Source organism: Dromaius novaehollandiae, chromosome 15 (assembly GCF_036370855.1).
Source record: "Dromaius novaehollandiae isolate bDroNov1 chromosome 15, bDroNov1.hap1, whole genome shotgun sequence".
Taxonomy (NCBI): domain Eukaryota; kingdom Metazoa; phylum Chordata; class Aves; order Casuariiformes; family Dromaiidae; genus Dromaius; species Dromaius novaehollandiae.
The window spans coordinates 16,610,685-16,635,691 of record NC_088112.1 but is presented as its reverse complement, the minus strand read 5'-3'; the positions used below and the strand labels follow the sequence as shown (position 1 = coordinate 16,635,691).

Below are 25,007 nucleotides of genomic sequence, written 5' to 3'. Positions count from 1 at the left end.
GGTATCTTGCAGATGAGTTTCAAGTTAGGCTTCTTGCACTGACAGCTCCTGATGGCTTCTGCTTTGGTTGCTTTTGAATTTTGGTATGTGGTATTTCAGTTGCTGCTAAAACTTAAAAATTGAAGCATGTTCCCTTAACTGAAAATTAAATGCATGCCCTCTTTTCAATTAATGTATTCTGTTTTGACCTCAGATTTTGTTTCCAGGAAAAATAAATGATATTACTAGCTCCAATATTTTTAATCAGCTTTCTAAATTGATGCTTATTCCTGTAGAATATTCCCCTATACAAAAAGAAGGGGGTGAGCATCTCCTGTCAGAGTAACTGGAAAGTAAAGTGCCTCGGTGCTGTTTTTAGTTGGTCTCTCTGTGAACAGAAGTTAACTGAACTTACACTGGCACTGACAGCTGTTTCCTGAGAGTTGATGGCAAGAAGCTTAAAATGGAACTCATCCAGCTGAGAGTTTAGTACAACTTGCTTGGAAGTAATAGGATACATCTTTTATAATTGTTACTCTCCTAGAAACTCAAAGGCTTTAGCACGAGGATTTCAAAGTGTTTGATGCTCTACAACTGTATGTTGTATTCCACAACTCCATTTTGTGGATGGCAGTATTTGTATGTTCAGAAGTATAGTAACTGTCTCTGCCACTTGATGATAGTTGGACTGCTTGGCTCAGTAATATTTACTAATGGCTAAGGTTCAAATTTTTAAGATTCCTGCTAATACTGAATAATTTTCTTTGTTGCAGGTGGTATGGTCAAGAAAAGGATTACAATGTTCTAGTTATGGATCTTCTTGGTCCCAGCCTTGAAGACCTTTTCAACTTCTGTTCTCGCAGGTTTACGATGAAAACAGTACTTATGTTAGCAGACCAGGTATGTACAGATCTTACTGTAAGGAATTTAAAAACCTTTAAGTATTTTCTGCAACATGGTTCCTTTCAGGTGGGTTAAATAATGTGTGATGCTGTATTCCTTATAGTGAAGTAAACACTTGACCTATAAAGGAACAAAGTAATGGTAAACTTCTATGTGCTGTGGCATACCTAGGTCTGTAGTAAGAGTGCAGCACAGATGCCTACTCATTGCTGCTGCAAATCAAACAGGCATGGTTTCAATGAAGTATTGAGAATAATGTTTAGAGTAGATTAACTGCTAAGATCAGTAGTGGGGTGGTGGTAGAAGGTAAAGCAGTCTTTGATTCTGGTTTGATCTGGTTCAGTGAAAACCTGTGAAGAGTTGACTAGCCACATTGATAAATGGGCAATGTGCAGGTCTACACACCTGTTCTCATTGAATGTCACCATCCACTCAGCCTCCTGTTCTATTTCTCGTACCAGAGCATCAGCTAATAACTGGTTTGACTGTTACAGTACTTAAGACAGCTCTCTAAATTGTTAGTGGAGTTGCTGCTCTTTACTTCAAACTTAACTAGGCCTCTAAAACTGAGCTCTGGTACTCAAGGTATCAGAAATGTCTAGATTTAGCCTTTTCTAACAATTTACTTTTTTTGAACTTGGTCATGAGAGTACAGTGTTTGAAATGCTCAGCCATATTTATTCTTTTACTATTTAGTTCTGTCTTCAGTTACTTTAGAAGACAATAAGGGATTCTCAAGTTGAATTTTCAATGGTAGTTTAAATTTCGCCTAATATTATCCAATTGATGTTAGTACCAAATTGTCACTTAGCCAGGTGGTCATAGAATCCCAGGCTCTTAGCCAAGGAAGTTCACAGCATTTGTATGGAGACAAAGGTCAGCTGTCCCTTTTCTCAGCTGCTTTATGTGACTGATATACTTGCTTTAGAAAGAATTGCTCACTTAGCTAGAGTCAGGATAATACAGCAACTTCAGGACATCTATATGGCTTTCTTGTAGTTTTTCTTTATATGATAAACACTAATCAGTTATCATCTGGGAACATGCAATGATACCATACAGCCTATCTGTAAGAAACTGACTCTTAGGAGACAGTTCAGTAGAACTGCTGCCAAGGGTATGATGCTGTAACGTATTTAAACTCACTGAAAACTTCATGAAGTATGTCTTAGTTAAAAAGCTGTACCACAGACACGTGCTGTGATCTAGTACATAGGAAACAGCATCACCATATATGATGATATGGATATGCCAGAACTTCTTTGCATCTTGATTGCTGGCTGTTCTTGGATTGTGGTAGCCTGGCTATGACAGTGTGGGCCACAAACAAGTTGTTACTTGCTATATGAGAACTGTGTTGACTGAAAAAGTGATGCTTGGAACAGGATGAATGAGTAACAGTTGAAAAAAGAATTTTAAAATTGTTTTGTGGTAGGTATTTAAAACCTTTTCTTTTAAAACTGTAGTTCAAAACAATTATTCACTAATGGGATATCACTGTCAGACAAACTAGAATGTCTGGGAAGTAGTTTCAGGCATTTGATCTGCCCATTCCTGATTATATAGTTTATAGGTTATATAGTCTATATATATAGATTCCAAGATTATATAGTTTCTTTAAATGGCTTAATACTTGAGAAGTACATTTCTTTGAACAGTCTAAGAGGAGACGTGGTTTTCATTTAGCAAGTATCTTATTTGGTTAATAAATCAAGCTTCTCAGCTTAAGTTGCAGAGAAAGACAGCACTGGAAAGTCATACTTTATTTCAGGCTTAAGTGAATTGTATTGCTGTCATTGAAATCCTAACTATTCTTTGTTTTACAGATGATCAGTAGAATTGAATATGTGCACACAAAGAATTTTATACACAGAGACATTAAACCAGATAACTTCCTAATGGGTATCGGGCGTCACTGTAATAAGGTTAGTCTAATGCTTTTTGCTTGAACGATCCAAAGAGAATGGCTATGATAGACTTTATTCTAGCTGCATAGCTTTTTTTAAAAACTCATTGCTGAATTGATGTTTTGGATGCTAAAGCCATAATTCTTTGGTGCAAGAACTTGGATTTCCCAGTGTCTACTGCTAAATGCAGTAATACACACATACAGGTCTCTCACCCACCCTGTGAGATGGACTTGACTGCATGATGATTTCTAGGCTTGCAACAAGAATATAAACTAAGCCTGGAGAATACTTGGCTACTTTTCTCAATGATGGTATTTCATTATTGAGATAACTACTGTAATAGCATTTTTTACCTTAATGTTAAAGTTAAATCTTATCTTTGGCTTTGGGACTGACTTCCTGGGATGAAAAGAATTTGTGCCAGCGTGGGAGCTCCTGAGCTACCAGTCATCAGGGCATTAAAGCTTGCAGTGACTGACTGGTAAAGAGACCTCTTCAGCCATGAGAATTGTGGATATGACTAACAGTCAGCATGTAGATAAATCGTTGTCTTTATAAATAAATGAATTTGTGCAAATATGTTGATGGAAAATGTTAAGATGTAGAGTAGCTGAATATGTTGTACAACAGAAACTGCTCTCAATGAATTTCATGATGTAATGAACAGTGGGAGGGGGAGGTGCTGAGGTGGTTAAATTTGTTTGAATGGGTAAACTTAGTCAGAAGTGCATGTTTCCAATTGAAAACCTTACATAGAAAAATACTGGTTTTGTTTTTTTATTTTTATTTTTAGTTCTCTTGAGTGAAATGCTTAATCTTGCAATTTGTGTGTCGAGCTCGGGCAGACAGGCAGCATTGGCAATGCATTAAGCATGCTACTTAATAGAAATTAACTTAAGGACAAATGTTACATGATCAAGCTGTTTATTGGAAGCAAGATTCCCACTTATGTTCTCTATATGCCATCAGAGAATGTCTATGGTCTTTAGGCACTATTAGTATTTAAAATGTTTACCTTTGTTTGCCTGTATGAATGCCAACTTCAGGGCCATGATCATTAGAAGGGGAAAACTTGATTAACATGAGTTTATGCTCTTATCTGAAGAGGTGCAATGCACTGAATGTTTAGTTTTAACTATGTTGGAAAAGTTTGTAACAGTCCAAATGAGAGGTAGTTTTCATGTAATCCTGTTGCTATTAAACTTTGCTTGTTCCCAAGTTTCATACTTTCACTCTGTAGAGCTCTATTTTTCTCTGCTGTGCTGAGCGTTTAGGCTCCTTAATTTTCTGGCATGACTTAGCAGTATAACTAGAAAATTTTAATTTTTTCCTAGTCTTAGCATCTGATTTCCAAGCGTTCTTTCTTGGGCCATTTTTCTCTACTTTTGCACAGTCATGCTGGGTTGGCATTGCTGCACTTTGTTTTGTCTTGACATGGAATAATGGCCTAGAAAACGCTGCTGTACTTATTTTAGTAGAGGAACACATTAGATTTGCATCAGCTGAAATGGAAAACCAAAATTGCCTGTAAACCATGATTTTTCAGTTTCTTCCATTTGTAGATTAGTTAGGGAACCACACAATGATACACTGATAAACACTTTCTGTGAGCATGGGCTTCGTTTACTGATGCAGGGTTTGAGATAAGGGAGATAGTTCTTGACAAAAGTGCAAATTGATTGGTTTACACATTTGGTTATGCAAAATGAGAAACAAGCTGCTTCAGTTTGGAAATAGTAGATGCTTTATCTAGGTAACACTTGGCACCACGCAGTATTTATTTTGTTTCTTTTTGTAGTTAAGTGTAGTTTGGGGTGGTTGTTGGTTTTTGTTTGTTTTTTTGTTTTTGTTTTTTTTAAAGCTGTCCACACACTGCTTAAGGATGCATCAGCCACAAAGACTAGAATAGCACGGTAATCTTGTTCCAGTAGCTTCCTGACAGTTATATTTTAAAAATACAGACAAAATCAATTGATTTTTTTCAAATTTTTAATTTGATGATTGGGAGAGACTTTGCTCCCACTGTAAAAGGTAAATTTTCAGCTCTGCTAGAAATAAGCCCTGCATGCTTATGAAAGTAAACTTTAAGGTGACTAAATGCCTTCTACCTCTTCCTTACTGAAGATTTACTTCTTCTAAATGTCTTTTGGGGGAAGGGCAGTTTGTGGAACCAAAGGATGCTTTTGTAAGCACAGCTTCAATTTCCTTTTTTAATAGAGCCAAATGTCACCATTGCTATCCCTGTTCAAGGCAGTGTCATTTTGAAGTGGCTCGCAGTTCAAATTTATCTTGCCACATCTTTCAAATTTCCTCCTTAAAACAAACAAACAAAAAACATAGCTTTTGGAAAACTACAGTGCTTGGTGGAAGAAGGATGGCATTTGGCTACCCTGTTCTTTCTCGAACGCCTCGGTGTTGCCTGTCTGCGCCGGCCATTGTTGCAATGTAAGCAATACTGTTTGATGCACTGCCACCCTCTATTGTTTGTTCAGTGTTTAGAATCTCCAGTGGGGAAGAGGAAAAGAAGCATGACTGTTAGTACTTCTCAGGACCCATCTTTCTCAGGATTAAACCAGGTCTGAACTGTCTCCTATTCCAACCTCAACCCCAAGTTCATGTGCTTTATTTTTTGTTTTGTTTTTCTTTCTTTCTGGAGAATGTAGACCTTGCAAAAGCACCTCTTATGTTGGCATTATTCAGACATACTTGGCAAACATGTGACATTACTAAGATGTTTCCCTGTGGCGCTTGTTTAAATTGTGAAGTTATTTCTAAACTTGATTTTTAAAGGGCTAAATGTACGTGCTTGATTTCAAATGCAGAAGCAAGTTTTATTTTTGTCTTTAAAAACTGAAAGGCAATCTGTTCCATGTATTGAAGGGGTAGACTTGCCATTCTAGAAGAATAGCAGGGTTTTTGTGTAGGGCTGTTTACTTGTCTTCCTGTAGGGTTCCTGCAGTGTCTTTGAATGCACATGGAGAAATTCTACTATCCCTCCAGCCGGGCTCTTTCCCCATGCAGTTTTTGTTCATAAGCTTTCCAACTGTTTGAGAATTCTCTTATTTTATGAGCTCAGTGGATCAAAATGAGACAACTCCAATATGCTGTGTCTTGGATAAGCACAAGCTTATCTTGTAAAGTGAAGTGTAGAACTCCTGACTCCTTTAAGAGAAGAAGATGGGTTGGAAAGAAACGAAGACATATGCCGGTTTCTAGCAGGACAGCTGGAAATTGCTGAATACAAATAATAGCTCAGGAGTTTGTCCATGGAATCAGTTAGTAGCTTTCCACAACAATAATCTTCACTTATTAAATCCCAGGCAGTTAGCTGTGCTGTATGCAAAGTGACAGGCTTGTGTTGTCTGCTTCTCAAACTTACTTATCAGTTGAGGCAGAAACTTTGATCTACTTGCCTAGTTGCTCTTGGCAGAAATCTTGCTCTACTTCTCCAGTTTCCTGCTGATCGTGCAACAAACAGAACGAAGGTGGTATGAGGTTACCTGTGGAAATACTTATGTGTCAGTGCTGGCTGGTTATCAGTCGATTCTGTGCTCATTCAAATCAGATCTATATCTTCCAACTTAACTTCTTTCAAGGTGATTGTATTCCTTTAACTTCTGCCCATCTAGAACGGGAAATACAAAGTGAGCCTAAGCTAGGCAACAAAGTAAACTTCCCCAGAGAACTCGGCACCATAAAATAATATCCAGTTACTTGACTAGTGAAAAACAGGACTGCATTGCTCAGTTGATTCTGTTTTTTTTTAAAGGCCCTTCTCATGCATCTTGAGTGTAGAGAGCCTCCTCGTTCAAATCTAGAATATAGCACCTGTAATAGCTGTGGAAGAGACAGAGCATGATTTGCCTTTAACTTTTTGGAATAAAGTAGTCAGTCTTAACATGTATGTACCAAATAAATTTAAGGGCTAGACACCAAGTATTTATGTATTAGAGGCATACTTTCAGTGTTAACTATAGATTCTAGATCTGTGACTTTGTCCCTTCGTACCATTATTAATGGAAAGATCCCCAGGATTACAGAAAGCAAGTAAAGATTTTGAATTCTTCAAAGTGTTTGCAGCTTCCTGTACAGTGAAAATATTCTGGCTGTGTGCATAGTGCTTGGTTTTTTTCCCTTGCTCAAGGCATAGTGTTTTGCTTAAACTAATTAGCAAAGATCCTGCGAAAGTAACTATTGCAAACTACACATCAGAGGCTGTCAGCAGATTACAAAGCTTTAATCAGAAAATAAGAGATTGCATTTGAGATCAAGTTTTGCTTCTAGGAAAGTTGCATTTGCAGTATAGTAATCACATACAAGCTTTCCACTGTCTGCTTTAGGAGTTCAGTATCAAAATCACTAATTTTCCTGGTAGTTTGAAAACACGTTCTTGCTCACTAAGTGAATACCTACCTCTAGTGGTAGCTGTATTGGGTGCAACAAAGAAAAGAACCCCCCACTACCTTCCCCCCATCCTCTGCCTTCCCAAACTGTTGTCTGACCAGTGCAGAAGATTCAAACTTGCTTGGCATCCTCTTGTTCAAAGCATTCTAGGCTCTTGGGGTGGCTTTCAGTAGAATAACTTGTAGAAAGCAAATGCGGAAGAGCTATGCTTTGTGGTTGTATAGAAATTGTGGCAAGATTTCAACTGAACATTTTTCTGCTCTGACATGTGTGGTTTGAGAGGTCTTTTGAGTTTTTTTTCTTTCTAGGCTACTGAAGTTTTTTTTACAAAAGCTTCAACTAGCTGTTCTAAAAAATAGCTACGGTGCACTTCAGAAATCTTCAGTTCTTCAGTATCTTTATGATACTTCCATGTCAAGGATTGCTTTATAGTTCACAGCAGTTCCAGTGTGCCCAAATGAGCCTTTCTTTCTGTCTCCAGATTCACCTGCAAGTCAATCTGTCACTTGTTTGCGTTTAAAGTTTTATCTTCTGTTCCGGAATCACCTTTAAGGTGACACTGAATAGTTTTTTGGAGAATTGCTTAACCTTGTCTTCTTCCCATCACCACCCCTCTGCTTTCCCCCAATACCTGCCTTACCAGTATTCATGAATTTATAGGGATTGTAGTTCCTGATCCTGTAGCATTAATCCCAGCAATGGAATCAGGCATTCTGCTGGATGATAAGTAGCTTGAAGATTGATTGCTAGAACTTGAAATGCTTCTTATGTACTTCTGCCTTAGCTTTTGTTGTCTAGTCCTGAAATCTTGTCACAAGAAGATAAAACCTGTATTAATCTTTGTAGATAGGCTGGCTGTTAGCACACTAATTAGCACACGCGCAGTAGTTGCTAAATACCAAATCCTTGGGCAAGCTTGATTATTAGAAACCTAAATTGGATTCCATGTACTAGGCTCCAGCTTCCTGGCTCTATTAATATAATCAACAAGAGTTTCATGCTGCTGTGATAGTGTTCTGGTAGTCTTAAAATGGGCATATGATTGAAAGCAAGGTGTCTTGTTTGCTGTTGAAGTTTTTGGCTGTATACTCTGCAGAATGGCCTGTGTTCTTTATGATTAAGTAGAGAAGTATAGCACATCATTTGCATTAAGTTGCTGAGCTGCCATTAACTACCTGTATGTGTAAACTGCTTCAGTGTGAGTGGGTTTTTGTGAAGTGTACTTTTGCACGTTATTTCCCTTCCTAAATTGTGCATTGTAGTTATTGAGCTAGTGTGATACAGACTACAGTAGTAACACAAAATAGTTTAGAACTAAGCTACAAGTGTTGAGTAGCACAATCTAATCTATTCCATTGGACTGAGAAAAGGCTTGAACTAATTCAGTATTAAGATTTTGAACTTGCTAGTTAAAGCTATTTGAGACTCTGCAATGTTACTTTGCTTCCTCTAAACTGTAGGCTCTTACGTTGTGTGGTTGTCTTAAATTATAGCTAATACCTAGTAAAAGAGGTTGGAATTTCTTATATTGTGTGGGAATATAATCGATTTTCATTTCTCTTTAAGTTATTCCTTATTGACTTTGGTTTGGCCAAAAAGTACCGGGACAACAGGACAAGACAACACATACCATACAGAGAAGACAAAAATCTCACTGGCACAGCTCGATATGCCAGTATCAATGCACATCTTGGCATTGAACAGAGGTGAGTTTAAGGAGATTACTGCTGTGTTCTTGGAGGTTGTAAGATGATCTTACTTGTAAGATTCTGAAGTTTCTAAACTAATTTTATGTGAATAAGTGTGTATATTTCACTGTAGCAAGGACTTTTCTTTCTGGCTGCTTATAGAAGGATAAAAAAGAAAAACAAGGCATCTAATAAGCTGCTTCCTCGAGAGGCTAAATCTTGCAGGCATGAGAGGTGCGTGTTCTAAATACATTTTCTAAGGACAAGCTATACTTTCAGGTAGATCTGAAGGGTATCAGAGGACCTTCACAAATACAATGGTGCATTTTCCTCATTGTGTTTGTACCTGTTGATGCCACTATTGACTCACTGGAAAAGCAATTCTGTAGCTAAAAAGGGTATTTATTCTAACGGTGGTATCTTTGTCCTATCGTCTTCCTCCCCCTTCAAGTTCTCCAACTACTGTTTATCCTATTGCCTGCAAACAAGACTTCATAATCATAGTACTTCACTCAATTGTATTTTGGCTTCTGATATACATAAGAGTAGCCGCAGTGCTGTTTTACCTAAAATTTGGGCTTAGCTACTTTACTTTAAAAAAAAAAAAAAAAAAAAAAAAGCTCTGCTTAATCAACAAAAACACTTTTATTGTCTGGCTCAAAAGCATGTTGCTGCTACAGTGTCCTAGCAGTAGTCCAGTCCAGCGGAGGTAGCACTGAGGGTTCTTCGGAAACATGTGTTAGACACTCATGAGATACCGAATAGTGCCTCCCTTGTTCCTTGCTTGGTACACCTAGATATTGTAACATATAGGTGTAATATCATGGCTTTACCTCATGACACTAGGGTCACTTAAAGACATAGTTAAATCTTCCCTGAATGTCTGTGCCTTGGACCTTTGATTTAATTAAGATTGTAACAACAGAATTTCTAGCGCCTGACTTCAACAGAACATGTAACTTAGAAATATTTGGGGCTTTAAAATGGAGCATATTTCCTCTTTGCTTCAATTTTCTTAAGGTTCCTTAATTCAATGTCATTATTTAAGCTTACTCGATATGTGGATCAGGTAAGGCAAATGATGGGTGCGATTTCTGAAGTAACCACATGCGTACTATAGACCTTAAGCTTTTCTTGTAATGAAATAGCTGTGCTAGCCCCATACAATGAAGGGAGGGAACTGCAAAGCAGTATTGCTTTTAGATCCAGTTAGAGGCCTTGTGTCCTGTCTCCTGGCACTGGGAATTCTGATGTAATTAGAAATATAGTGTGGTCCATATTAAAAGTCATTAAACTGTCTAGAAGCAAGCAGTGAGGCAAACAATGTTCCTGTAATCAAGAGAAGCCAGCCCTGAAGTTCTATGGCAGGATGTTTCAACTGTTAGTGCTTTACTTAAACTGTTACAGAATGTCCTCTCATATGTAATGGCAGCTAGTTTATGAAATTCTCCATTTCTTGTTTTAGTAATGTAGACTATCATCCTGTCTTCCAAATCCTGAAATGCACTTTTATCAGTATATACTCAAATGTAATATTTCCAAAAAAGGTTTCAAAATTGAATTACGTACTTTTTACTACAAAATTATGTATTTAAACACTAAAAGAATGAACCGAGTGGTGGATGGAATCTTTTAATGCCTTTATGCCTGCTGAATCCACTACTGCCTTCTATGAAAATGTAATTGTAGGTCATGGCTCTGTACTGGTTCACTGGATTCTGTTGATGATTAAAATCTGCAAGTCTAATGGAACTAGCAAGTTCTGCAGGCTGGAGTTTGTGGTCTTATTTACTATCATTTTTCACCCCTTTGACCTTGGTTGTGGTTTCATGTAGCAGCTAAGATGACGTAAGAGCTTGCTGCTGTCAGGAGGAATGAACCCCTCTTCTCTTCCTTGACCCTGGTGCACAGCTAGTACTTGTTTGTCCTCGTGGTGAACTGGCTCAGGGAACAGAGTTGATTTTTCTACTGGGTTAACTCCCTGAACTGGCCCCCTGAGAGGTCAGGAAGCTGGTACAAGACTTTGGGGGGTGGGAGGAGGGGGAGGGGGAGGCACTTTTTGGCAGTAACTAGTGGTTATATTGGCTTGGCTGTAATAGTCACAGAGTGGTTGAGGTTGGAAGGGACCTCTGGAAATCATCTAGTCCAACCCCTCTGCTCAAGCAGGGTCACCTAGAGCACGTCGCACAGGATTGCATCCAGACAGCTTTTGAATATGTCCAAGGAAGGCAACCTGTTCCAGTGCCCTGTCACCCTCACAGTGAAGAAGTTTTTCCTCATATTCAGATGGAACTTCCTGTGTTTCAGTTTGTGCCTGTTGCCTCTTGTCCTGTTGCTGGGCACCACTGAAAATAGTCTGGCCCCATTCCCTTTACACCCTCCCTTAAGATATTTGTATACATTGATAAGATCTCCTCTCAGTCTTCTCTTCTCCAGGCCCGGCTCGCTCAGCCCTTCCTCAGAAGAGACATGCTCCAGTCCCCTAATCATCCCAGCAGCCCTGTGCTGGACTCTCTCCAGGAGTGCCATCTCTCTCTTGTACTGGGGAGCCCAGAATAGGACACAGTACTCCAGATGTGGGCTCACCAGCGTTGAGTAGATGGGGAGGATAACCTCCCTCGACCTGCTGGCAGTGCTCTTCCTAATGCACCCCAGGATACCATTGGCCTTCTTGGCCACAAGGGTACATTGCTGACTCATGTTCAACTTGTCCACCAGGACTCCCAGGTCCTTCTCTGCAGAGCTGCTTTCCAGCAGATCAACTCCCAACCTGTACTGGTGCATGGGATTATTCCTTCCTAGGTGCAGGACTCTACACTTGCCTTTGTTAAACTTCATGAGGTTCCTCTCTGCCCAGCTCTCTAGTCTTTCCAGGTCTCCCTGTATGGCAGCCCAGCCCTCTGTAATGTGAAGCTTCACCTGTAGTTTTTCTTCTAATGTAAAGCTCTGGAGGCAGCAGATTTGTTCAGGTTCTTTTAGGTTGTGCTCAAGTAAAAGTCGTGTTCTTCTCTCAGCCTTATGTATAAACCTGTTCATACTCCACCCTCTCCGGCTTCTGCTTCTTGGGGTGGTATGGTCTTTTCTGCCATCACCTAAATACTTTTCCTGCAGATCCTGCTTGGGTAGCAGAGCAGCAGCAAAACCTGACAGGTTCTCTGGGTAGGGGAACCAGGAGGAGAAAAATGGATTAAATTATTTTTCTGTCTCATGTAAAATAGGTAGCAGCAGTAGAGGGGCAGTCAGAGGAAAAGTCTGACTCTACTATAGCTGGGAAGAGGCAATTTTGCAGGGAGGAAACGGTCATGGAACATTCCTCCCTGCCCCAGTGAACTCTACTAGCCTTAGTAATCATGAAAGCTGCATAGCAAAGTATTATGGTGTTCATATAGCTGAAGCATGAATCTAGAGCATATGCAGTACAGAAAACATTTGAAGCCATTTAGATGAGTCTGCATGCAGATTCTCCATGAAATCTATGGACCCTTAACTTCTAAAGTTCACAAACTGCTTTGAAACAGAAAGCAAAGCAGCACCTCTCAGATCGATGCATGCACCCTTTTAAATACCAGTTGTTTTTCTTTTTTAAAGGAGATATTTGAGATTATTTTTCTCAAAAGAAATTGAGGAAAGAATGGAATTATATGCCCTTTGTAAATACACTGCTGTTTTGAGGCTGTGTTCAGTATTGGTCTCCAACTGAAGCAAGGTTTAGGGAAAGATCTGTAAAGAAGGCCAAAGATTTTCATTTTTCTAGTAACATTTCACATCTCTTTATTGTATGAACAAGGAATACATTGTAAAACTTTAGTTTTGTATCCAAACTACTTGGTTAAATGGGAAAGACATTTAACGCTTCATTTTTTTCTTTATTTTTCCTAAGTTTTATGCTTCCCCAAGTATTACAGTGTAACTGCAGATAGAAGAAACTTAACCATGCACAAAACCTACTGACTTGCTTGAAGGATGAAAAGACTCTCCTGGTTTTGGTGACTTGTTACATATGTGTCAGTGGTATCCTGAACTTCCAGATGTCTTAGTTGTGTTAAAAAGAGACTTTCTTAGCACCAAAACTGGTTTTAGTTTTTGCTCCCTAATTTTTGTTTTTAACTTTGCAATGTTCACACTTCTTGGAATAAAGTATGAAATGCTGAAATGTGTAATTCAGGGGTTTTACTTACCTTTTTACAGTCGTCGAGATGACATGGAGTCTCTAGGCTATGTATTGATGTACTTTAACAGAACCAGTCTGCCTTGGCAAGGATTAAAGGTAGGTTATGTTGCCTTTTTTCTTTCCTTCTTTTTTTTCTTTAAACTCTCTGTGCACACCCCACTTTTCTAAGGTTTGAGAATCATGCTTCACTGCTGGTCTGCATAGGTTGTTGTATGCAATATCTATGCAGTTATACAAAGAAGCTTTTTCTAAGGCATAGTATTTATAGAATGTAAAAGGAAGGTTCTTTCTGCTTATCGTGCAGGAGGCAGAATGTGTATTGTTTAAATCTCTTAAAATTTATACTAAACAATAGCTTACGTCAGTCTTGCAAAGTTATTATTCTCCTGTCCTAGGCTGAGGCCCTCTTTGGGAAGTGGAAAATAACATTTTTAGTGGCTTCTTCAATTGCTGTAGAAAGCATGGAAACAATCTCATGCCTAGCAAGTTAAGCTGTAGTGTTATCTTCAGTCTAGTCTGTGGCATGGCTGAATGATTATTAGCTGCAACAGAGTTGTTTCAAGATTATCGTGTGTGGTAACCAAGTACAAGTGTGGCAAATATTTCTTATTTCTATTATATCGACTTCAGTGGTTTATTTCCATCTTTTAATTGTTTTTCTTCTTCCATGTGGGAGTTGTGTAACTCAGATGGTGTTGCAGCTGCAGATCTAAGACTTTTAAATAGGCAAGCAGCTTGTGAAACACTAGAACTCTTCAGCTGCAAACGAATGTAATGGCTGCTTACTGAAACACACAGGCAGCACTTGAATAGGGTACTGAGTGGGAATTAATAGAACTTTGGCAAATGGATATGCAAGTCTGGTCTATTTAATGGACAAAAGCAGCAGCTAGAACTACACGAGCTGTGCCATGTGATGGAAGCATTAGAGTGCAACAAATGGTATTAAACTGTGTCCAAATCTTAATACCAGATTGACCTTCATTCTCTTTGCAGTAAGTGTGTGGGACTTGGAGATTTCATGTAAAATACTTCTAGTTGACTGAGGGAATTTTGTTTTTTTTGTTTTGGGTTTTTCGTTGTTGCTGTTTTTGCTACTATTAATCTGGTGTTGCACAATATCTCTTATATTGTGACCTACATGTTCCACAGGCTGCAACAAAGAAGCAAAAGTATGAAAAGATTAGTGAAAAGAAAATGTCCACTCCTGTTGAGGTTTTGTGTAAGGTAAGAGTTTCCAAATGATGTCATGCAGCAAAATGGAAGTTCTTTTCTTTGGTGTTTTTAAAACTACAGCCAATGTATTAGATAACCAGTCTCACACTGCATTTGCTGTTGAATAATGCTTTTATGACAGTCATGGATTTCTTGTGTGTTGGCCACCCAACAAGACTGTGAATGTGTGTTACAGGGCAGGCATCCTCTGCCATTTATTAGCATTTATTCATGCTGCCATCATTCCAGTTCCTGGTGACTGTCTGCTATGCAGACTCAGAAGTTTTCTCGAGTGGGGCTTATTTGTTTCTTAAAATTGTGGTGAATGGTTTACTTGTGCCCTCAGGATAAAGAAGACCAAGGCAGAGCTATATAGCTTGCCTCTGCATGCTTGTTGCTGCCTCTTTAAGATTCTTCGGGTTGTCTTTCATATCTTGAACAGAAGCTGTAGTATTGGATGTCAAGTAATCTTTAAAGCCATGTTGCAGAATAGCAGTTTCTCAGTGCTATCCTTTAGGTCTTCAAAGGATTTCTTCCCTGTCTCTTGAAAGCTGTGGCTGCCCTAGTTCAAATCAAAGGTCCTTGGGAACAGGTGATAGTGGCTGCACATCGCATAGCAAGCACCAAGGATCACACTTTCCAGTCATTAATGTTTACACACCCTTACAGTGAGATGACTTCTTCCAAACCACTAAATTGTTCCATTCCATGTTTTCTCTCTTGCAGTACAGCATTAGCTTATGCATAAACTATAACCTACTCAAGGGTGGGGCTTAATATAGCAGTAAATGTGCAGATACATTAAGTAGGGAATCTTTGAAAGAGGTTTTCATGTTTCAAGTCCTCACACTTAATAGTGGTAACTGTCCTTGCTTCTAGTATATTTAAATAGATTGTCAAGAAAATGTATGAAGTGGAATCTTTAAAAGACCGTTGTTACTCATTTCAGAGACCTAGTTAATAAGAACTAGGTTTAATTAAGATGAGTAAAGCAAAGCATATACCAGCTAACAGTTCTGTCAGTCAAGAGGGAAAGGAATGTGTACCCAGGAACTTGCTGATGAAATCCACTTTCTGACATACAAGATAAATGAATAACTATAGGCAAAGTGGGATTTTTAGATTTGAATCTTCAGACAGTTTTGTCTGCCATTATATATGGGATATAGCTTTTTTGCCTTCTGTTGGGTTGTAAAAGGCTTTTTATTGCAAGTCATGGCTTGATTAATGCTGTTGATTTACAGGGATTCCCTGCAGAATTTGCCATGTATCTGAACTACTGTCGTGGCCTGCGCTTTGAAGAAGCACCAGATTACATGTATCTGAGGCAATTATTCCGTATTCTTTTCAGGTCAGTCTCCAAGGAGAGAAGTACAGAAACTTGTCAGTGCTGTGTTAGTCAGTAATTGCTTTGTGGAACTTGCACTGTAAAAAGCTGATCCATATGTGTATGGTGTAGGGAGTTCTGAGATTTTATTTTCATTTCAGAGTTTGAAAAGTGACTCCAAATTGCTCTTCAGAAGACCAAAAAAATATTGTGCAATGTTAAGTATGAAGGAAAATATTCTGCTGTTTAAGTTGCATGATCTGACCACTAATGCCAGATGTTTGAGCCCACACTTCAAATTCTGTTGCAAGTGGATTAAGAAATTGATCCCTTCATAGAAGTGTTGGAAGCTTTTTATGTTTGGTGATGGGACTAGCAGTGATACCCAGGAGATCGATTCCAACGGAGAGCAATAGTGCTGTTTCTTTGTGCTTGTTAGAGAAATGAGAACAAAACCCCAAGTTTTTAGAGTGAGTAGAGTCTGTGAAAGCTATCAAGAATATCCAGGTTTCTGGAATTTCCAGAAATGTTTATTGAAGAATTTGGGATTTATAGTACCATAGTCCCTCTTTAAAGCTCGAAAGTAAAGCTCAGAACCCCAGTGCAGACAAAGGGATAAGCTGGGTTGTGAGGAAATGCTTTTACAAATGCACTTTTGCATAAACAGTGAAGAAAAAACACTGCTTGATGGTATTTGGGCTTGCCTCAAGAATTCCTTCGAGTTATTAATAGTTAGCATTTATATACCATTCGTAATCTCCAAAACAGGTTACAAAGAAAATTAACTTCTAGTTCTGGGTTTTCAGCAGTCTTGATATTAGCAGCGAGGTAGCTATGATGTGTTGCAGTAAAGTATTTCCCTCTTTTCTAGGACCCTGAACCACCAATATGACTACACATTCGACTGGACAATGTTAAAGCAGAAAGCAGCACAGCAGGCAGCCTCTTCCAGTGGGCAGGGGCAGCAGGCCCAAACCCCCACAGGCAAGCAAACTGACAAATCCAAGAGTAACATGAAAGGTTAGTAGCCAAGAACCAAGTGACGTTACAGGAAAAAAAAATTATACTAATTTGGACAACGTCGGCAATTTAAGTGTTAGATCAAGGAGGTGGTTTAAAAAATATATTTGGCTGTTCATTTAAAAAACAAAACCAAAAGACGTCCTTGGAGAATTTGACTACTAACTTTATACCAAAATGTCCTTGTTCTTCATATCATTTCTTCTGGGGATGTTGGGTCATTTTAACCACTGCATCTTTTGCTCCCGCATTAACCCCTTTCCAAAAAAACAAGAAACTGACTTGGTGTTGGGAATGTGTTATATTTTTATATATTTCTTTTTTATATATATATATATATATATATGCATATGAATATATATATATATTTGTTTACATAAAAATATATAATACAATCCAAAATCCTAGACCTAACACTTCTTAAGGGATAATTCTCATTAACTAGGCAAGGATCTAGAGACTTTTGGTTCTGCTCTATTCCAGGTGTAGTAATGCTGTGGGTTTGCTTCTGTTCTGTATGTCTGGAATGTTGGAAATAGAAAATTGTGAATTATCTGGCTTCCTCCAGAGGGTTTACATTGAGACATTTGGTCCAGAGGTAAAGGAAAGGACCAGTGAGCTCAGTGTCTTGCCTAAATTGAGGAATAAACCTGAACTGCTGTGGACTGCCAAGTCACAATTTTCTGAAGTGTCTGGATGCTCTGGGGTGGGTCTTCAGATTTCTTGACTGTTTTTAATGTTCTAGGTTATGATTTCAAGGGGAAATGTTGTGAAATATTCAAGATCTGATTGTTTTAAAATTTGAAACTGAGTGGTTCTGAAAAGGCGCATAAGATTGTTTTACACGTTCTGGGGACTTCTTAAAATGTAATGTTTTTCAAGTAAATCTCCCAGTGTTAGTCACTAGAATGAAACATTGCTTCAGCAAGCGGCTATTGCAGCCAGTCCTGATGTGAAACTGATTCTTCGGGATGAGCTTTGCATAAAATTGAAGCCAGCGTGGTTGCCCGAGTGAGTAACAGAAAAGCTAAGTTTAAGTTACATACTGAGGTATTGCTACTGCTTGCTACTCTTCAGTACTATTTTGTCTTGACCTTTGTTTTGGTCCCTATGAAGGCCCTGGCACTTTTTCTTGAAATGAAAATCCCACTGAAGCTTTTTAAATATAAGCCTTCTTATTTTATTAAAGGTATAGGCAGCTGCTTTATTCTTAAATTGACAGAAGTTGGCCTTAAGGTATGGCTGCAGTGCTTCTGGATCAGCGGAGTGGCACTGTGCTTTGAACTGGCAAGTTTACGAAAGTGGAATGCTAGTTCTCATTGCTGCAAATGCAGTCAAATTGAACCATTAGAGTTTTACCTTTTGTTTTGTAATATCTTTTTCACGAATTCTCACTAATAATTAGTGCTTAGAAATGGGCCTTCATATCCCTTGCTCTGTGTAACTTGTATACTCCAGGATTGCATAGTTACTTGCACCTACTGGTAACAGAGGTGAATCCAAGCTGTATACTTTGAGGAAGGTGAAACAAGTACTGCCACATGCTGATGAGCATGGACAGTAAGCTTGGGTTGTCTTGTCTCTTTTATGGAAGATCTGACTTGCAGATGCAAACGATAGTGTTGCCAATACTGCAGATAAGAATTACAAGACATTCAGCTAACATGGCAGACTAGGAGTCAAGGAAATGCAGAGGAGACTTTGTATTATGCCTGAAGTGTTTACTCTAAGTTTATCAGAATGTCGCTCATGTGTTGTGGCAGCACTCAAACCTTACCAGGTATCAAAGCAACTTAACAAAAGCACAAACGTTTTTCTTCATTTTTCTCAATGAAGCAAAGTATCTGCTGGCCTTCCCAAGGCTCAGTCTGAAATAGTTTCTTGAAGACACATTTTCAATAGGCTACATTTAAATGTCAGACTCTTTGTGACAAAGTCCAACTTGCTTGGCTGGAACTGACAGGCATTACAGTGCTGAGGGCTATAAACCAATTAACTTCACCTGAAACACTGGTATGTAATAGACTGACTAATTAAATATCTGGGTTTAGATCCCCCCCTCCCCCCCCCCGAAGTACAGAAGCTCTGACTGGAGTTCAAACCCACTACTCAATCCAGCCTGATATTGGGGGTATGTGGAAAGGCTGGCTGGTAGAGCAGGAGGAAACAGTCTGAGCAAGAACACAGGTTCCCCACAGCAACAGTTCTTGTTTACAGTGAAGGTCTTAATGGAAGTGAAGGTCTGAAAATAGAAACTAGCTTAAATTAGGTTGTATGCACGTGAAATTTTGTTTTGCTGGTAAAATAGTCTGAGGTTTAAAGGGCTACTTGCCTGACTCGGAGTATCTCTGACCAGGTGCCATATTATAAGTGAAGAAAAGGTAATTATGAAAATTATCAGCCTCCACTTTCTAATGATGGTTCAGTGCCTGAATGCAAAGCCCCATCTGAATGACAAGCATGGATACAGTGAGGGTCTCTAGTGAATGAACTTTGTAGACCATCTCTGTTTCTTGGTAGACCTTTTTGATTGCATTGTTTTTGGGTGGTAGTAAGCCCCATAGTTACAGCCATGAAGTTTTTCTGGTAGAATTTCATGGGCTCTTGCATGGAGTAACAGCCTTCTGGATGAATGATTCCCTCCTCCTGTTGCTGCCACCCCTGCCCCCTACCCCCAAGAAGAAAAGCTTCATGATCTTTGGCTTGATCAAGCTGTAATGTCAGCACAGCATTAAAGTAACACTTGTCAAACTTTTGAAGGCTTCCCCAGGTTCATAAGTAGTTAGCTTAATCTCTTCATTAAAATAGAGGTCCCAAGTTTCTGAAATCCTACGTGACTTCTTGTGAGGAGTATTACCAGTTGAAGATCTTCTGAAACGAGTTATAAGTCAAGCAGGAGGTTCTGGTTTATATACTGCTGTCATGTTAAAGATTAATGAAATACTGAGTAATTTTTTTTGAGTTCTGTATAATTCTTATGTAATTGCTGTAGCAAAGCCTATCCTGAAGAGGCTTGAAAGATTTGACTATATCAAGTTACACCCACTTTGTAACTATCCATTTTAATAAGAGTACTGGAGATAGCAATATTCAGATGCATTTATTGGTAAAATTCTTAGAGTATACTGCACAAAGTGCAAGTTCTACTGAAAGCGTGCATCTTGGAAGAATCTTAATTCATCCAGATTCATCCAGAGATTTACACTACTTACACTGTAAGTGTGCTCATTTACAGATATTCTTGGCTGTGTTAACTCAGACCCATACTTTTTTTTCCTCTCCTCTGTCCTTCTTCTGGAACCCTGTACAGTGTCTTTTGTAATGGCAAAATCAGCCTTTTTTGAGCTTGGGAGAGGGGAACTGTTTTAAGGCATAGAGCTTCTGATGTTCTTCTGATTCTGGGAAGTTTAGCTCTGGATCTCTTGACAGTGCAGTACAACTGTTCAGGTGCAATTCGTGACCACGTGTGCAGTCAGCTTTTCTCATATATAAAACTGACTCATAATTGTCAATCCCCAGGATACATTTGATCAGTTCTATTTGCAAGAGATGTTCTTAATTCACTTCAGTGCAGAATTCTGTAGCCTGTCAGCAGTCCTATTAGCATTCACTGAGAGGCTTTGGTCATGGCAGGAATTCTCAGAACAGACTTAAAATTTGTTCACTTCTTGAGGTTTAGCCAATTGACAATTCAAGACTTCACTGCTTGTTTTTCATCTGCTTAATGGGAGAAAAGTTTGAATGCTTCTCAAGTACAGGAGCTCCTTAGAGCCTGACAGTACAGTTATTCTGCGGCTTTTGATCAGACCTGTGCTTACAGAAATGATAAAGCAATTTGAGTGTCCCTCATATGGCCCTGAAGTTATCAGAATTCTGGGGAACATCTTGGATGGATGAGGAGCAATGATGAATGTGCAGGTTTGAACTACTCCTGTACATAGTGAAGATTTATGTTATAGAGACGTGCCTGCAGAAACTTTTTAGCATATTCTTTATATTGGCAAAGTCTGCGTGTTGCGTGACCATTTTGTCAGCTCCTTTAACAGCAGTGGCTGAGTTTGAGAACTCATCTACATAGTCTTAAAAGGATTTGCAAGGGACTTTGGATTGAATCTAATTTCTGATTGCTCTTTGTAGAGTTGGGAATTCTTTTGCCCATAATACCTTGGATTTGAGTAGTTCTAACCTGAAGCAACTTGCTTTGGGTGATTTTATCACTGTCTGCAGTGTTCTGTGTAGAACAACATGGGAAGAGGAGACGGGAGCCCTCGCCATCAGAGAAGAGTGGTGGATGCTCTTGACAGCAGTACACATACCGCAGGGCTGCTCAGTCATTCAGGCTGGATGTTGAAATAGTTTCTTTTCAGGAACTGACCACAAAGAACAAAGTTATTCAGCAGGTGTTCTGATACATGGGGACAACAACCTATTGCTGCCTTGCTTGTGATTAAAGGAAAGGTGATCCCTGCTACTTGGAGGGATGACTGCTGAAGATTTGTGTTTAGATGTCTCTAATTCTGTCACATTTTCTTATGTCTCCCATTAGTTTTTCACAGATGTTTACTTTGAAGAAGGCCAGCAGTGTGCTCCAGTTTCGATAGTAACATTGCTTTGGCCTGTGCAAATCTAGTTTCTTGAGCTACTTAAAATGGATCTGAGTTGAACAAAACCATCCTCCAGATGACTGATGTCTATGTATTTACAGGTTAGATGTTTTTCTAACTATAAAGAAGGCCTGCCAAAAATATCCATGTTACATTTTAAAAGTCATCTGGGTTTTTTTTATCTATTGGATGTCAAATGGAGTCTGGATCATCATGTTCTACCCTTCAAAAGTGATGTAGCTTTCCTGACTTTTGCGTAGTAGAGACTGGTAGCCCAAAACAAACTTGTTAGTGTGTTGTTTGTCCTCAGGTTCAAGATCCCATTTTCATTTGAAATGTCAGGGCTTCTAAAGCAATGAGGTAATCTGTTTCTACTTGGGGAGCACGCTCCCTCATTCTTAACTTAGTTTTGACTGCTTTGGTGGAGCAAGTGGTTCAAATAACAAATCCGTGTTCCTTGCTGAACACATTAAGTGGAAAAACAGTGCAACTTTCTGTTGAATTGATCAAATCAAGTTTAAGGGGAACTTGATGCCAGTGGAATTAAGGGATTACTGGGGCTTCTGTGAGAATTTGCACTCAAGTAGCCATGTCTCTGTCTTAATTCTGCTGCAGGTTTTTTTCAGAATTTTTACCATTAGGTTCAGGAAAGTATCTTTCAGTACTTTGAGCTCCAAGAGAGTCATTGAATCTCTTCCAGGTTACCTGTAACCTATTCTGAAAGAGCTGAAGCTATTTTCTAGGTGCTGTCCGGACACATTTGAATGTCAGGCTATGTTACTTGCATTTGCTCCTGTCCAGATGACAAGCTATAGCTGAGGTCAACTTTGTCTACAGTTACGTTGAAGATATTTCTGTCGTAAAAGCTCAGAGCTGTTGTTCAAGTTAATTCATACGTTCACAAAATACCGTGCTATTTGGAGGACATTCAGAACGGAAACTTGCTTGGCAAAGTAGTCTCTGGTTGAGACTCCTGTTACCCTGTAATAGAACCATAGGTAGTAGGTACTCAGGTAGTAACCTGAGCCACCAGAAATGGGGAATATAAGAAATCACGGAAAGAGAAGACTGACTTAGCTTGCAGTAACTGGTTCTTTGAGTTCTGTGTATGTATTCCTTTACTCTCCCCTTTCCTCAATGTATTGAACTTGTCATTTGGAGTTCTGAACATTGAAGCAATTTTTTTTGACACCCCACCTTCCCTGTCACACAAGTTGTTTCACTTGTCCTTCCAAGGACAGAAGGTAGGCTGGGTTCTTAGTCACTGTCAAAGGTTCTCATTTCTGTTCTGGTCACCCAAAGTGTCATACGTCTGAGCATATAGCGAACACCAGTTACTGTAAGGTAAGTTATTTTTGTTTCTTTCCCCTTCTGTGTGACACTGCAATACTGTGTCTCTGAAGAGCACCACTGCAATCAGATGACAGTTTGACATTCAAGGATATAAACACGAGGCATTGCGGATGAGTAGAAAACAATCCTATGAAATTACATCCTGCTTCCTAGTGGCAATAACACATCTTGTTTTCAAGCTGTTGGTCTGAATTCCTGTTTGAGGAATGTGGCATGCAGCTGGTGCATAATTGTGTGTTCCATTGCAGCAGTAGGTGCGAGTCTGAGGTGTGTGTTTGAGCTAAAGGGTGATGGCAAATGCTGTTAGCTTTGGAAAAGGATAATTGGGAACTCTGCAGTTCTAAGATGGAGCAACATTTTCCCCTGTGAATGACCATAATTATTGATGTTTAATTCTCCTACCATGGAGGCTGTTTCTCATTTTCTTCCAGTGTCAGTAAGTTGCCCTTGTGTTTATCTTGCAGGTTTCTGAGCATGGAGAGGATGGGACAAAGCAGAGCAGATCGGAGCAGGACTTGTCACTCCCCAAATCCTAGAAATTTTAGTTCATAAGTACACTTGCCAGTGGCTGTGGGCAACCATTTACTTGGTGTAAAGAACTTAATATCAGTATAAACTGGCTCTGGGCAGCGTCGATGATGCTGCACTTTGAGTTGTAGCAGCTGTAATTGTGAATATTACTGAGATAGTGAAACATGGTGTCCAGTTTTCTATTGCATTTTTTTCAAGTGGAAAAGTTAACTAATGGTTGACACACAAGTGGAGAAAATTGTGCATATGCCAATTTTTGTTACCTTTTTACTTTGAACTACACTGCTTATGAGATCTCATTGTTTTGGAAGAATGGCATGAACAGTCTTCGGCAACAGTTGTGATAATTGTAAATGCTCACAATTGTGCACTCTTTTCTGGTTATTCCTCCCTGGGTTTTGAAAGTTGTACACTTAAAACATTCTTAAAGTTGTTGGCTTCTATGTGCAACATACCAAGCCAGCTGACATGGTAGTAACCAAAGATTCCAGTTTTTAAGCGTATGAAAGACTCTGCCTGCTTACCTGTGCTAGAAATAACAGCATCTAAAGTGAAGACTTAAGAGAAACTTAGCGACTACTAGATAATCTTTAGGACTCTGCATTAACTCTATAATGTTCTTGGTATAAAAGGAAAACAGCATATTTGTCACAGAAATTTAGTTAACATCTTACAACTGAACCTGTATGTAAGTTGCTTAGATAAATGTAATCACTGTAAACATCTATACGATCTGGGATTTTGTTTTTATTTTGAAGCGGGAGCTTTTTTGTTTACAAGTTCATTAAAAACTAAAAACTGTTTCTGTAAGGAAATGAGATTTTTTTAATTTGCCTTGTTAATTCAATATAAGAAATCTACATCACCCCTGTTTTTTTAAAACCAGGTTTCGAGGCCATTTGTTAAGCAAAAGAAGTCATATTTCTTTCTAAACCATTTTAGATTTAGTGTTGTAACTCTTCCTCGCTTTTGTTTTTAAATAAATTTTGTATTTTTTCCTTGAGGGGGAAGGGGCAGTCTTGCATTTTTATAACCTGTTTGAGACCCAGCCCTCTGTACTAAGATTGGATTTTTTTTAAAACAAAATGGCATCTTTTGCAGACCCGGTATTGGTAGCCTTTACGTGTTGCCATGTCATGCATTGGCTGGACTGACTTGTGATTGCTAGTCTTGAGAAAAATTTGAATGGAAGTATTTGGATGGTTTTAAACCAAGGCATTTTCTTTCAAGTTCTTGTGAAGTGGATATGACCAGATTTATACTTGTTCTTGGGGACAGCCTCACACCATGCAGAGTTCACATTGGTTACTGCCCCAGGCTGTCTTCCTTCTCACTCCTATTCTAGCCCAGCTGAAAGAAAGAATACTTTTATTGCTGGTAATTCTTTAACAGTGTAATTTATTCCTTTATAGCATGTCAGAATAAATTAAAAAAAATGTCTGAAAATGCTGCCAGATGCCTACTGTGTAAATGTTTTGTATGTTAGCTCTTCTAGACAGCTTCCATGCATGTAGCAGAGTTCCTGGGCACAGTCCATGTTTTTACTGTTGGGAGAGGTCTTTCATTTGGAAAACTCTGTTACTTCAAGTGCAAAACTTGCACTTTGTGCTTATGGATCAAGGCTGTACTCTTCTGCAGTCGCTGTGCATACTCCCTAAATGAGAAGGATCTGCCCTGAGAAGATATGAAATCTTTTAGCTGGAGAACCCTTTGTTGCATGCTAATTAACACTTCAAGAGATAATCTGGGAGTGCAGTGAGGCAAAAAGTCTGCCAGACCTCAAAGAGACATCAGTGTGTATTTGGGGAAGTTTGCTGTGTACAGAACTTGCTCTTTTTGTTACCTGGAAGGCAGAAGAAGAAACATAGCTCACTCTTCTGGCTAGGTATTTTTAAGGCTCAG

At 39.0% G+C, this 25,007-nt stretch overlaps 1 protein-coding gene across 3 annotated transcripts in view; it reads left to right on the top strand.

Annotated features, from left to right (window-relative positions):
• CSNK1A1 (casein kinase 1 alpha 1) overlaps positions 1–24,556 on the top strand; it is a 38,111-nt gene extending 13,555 nt beyond the window's left edge. The window contains exons 3-11 of one of the 3 annotated variants that reach the window (XM_026122576.2): positions 753–879; positions 2,709–2,807; positions 5,285–5,368; positions 8,763–8,902; positions 13,073–13,151; positions 14,208–14,282; positions 15,515–15,621; positions 16,469–16,581; positions 23,039–24,556. In XM_026122576.2, the coding sequence (XP_025978361.1) occupies positions 753–879; positions 2,709–2,807; positions 5,285–5,368; positions 8,763–8,902; positions 13,073–13,151; positions 14,208–14,282; positions 15,515–15,621; positions 16,469–16,581; positions 23,039–23,046 (832 nt within the window). In that variant the 3' untranslated portion in view covers positions 23,047–24,556. Of the gene's footprint in view, positions 1–752; positions 880–2,708; positions 2,808–5,284; positions 5,369–8,762; positions 8,903–13,072; positions 13,152–14,207; positions 14,283–15,514; positions 15,622–16,468; positions 16,618–23,038 lie in introns of all 3 variants that reach the window. The other 2 variants (XM_026122573.2, XM_026122577.2) reach the window with 2 other exon arrangements.
• The last annotated feature ends 451 nt before the right edge of the window (positions 24,557–25,007 follow it).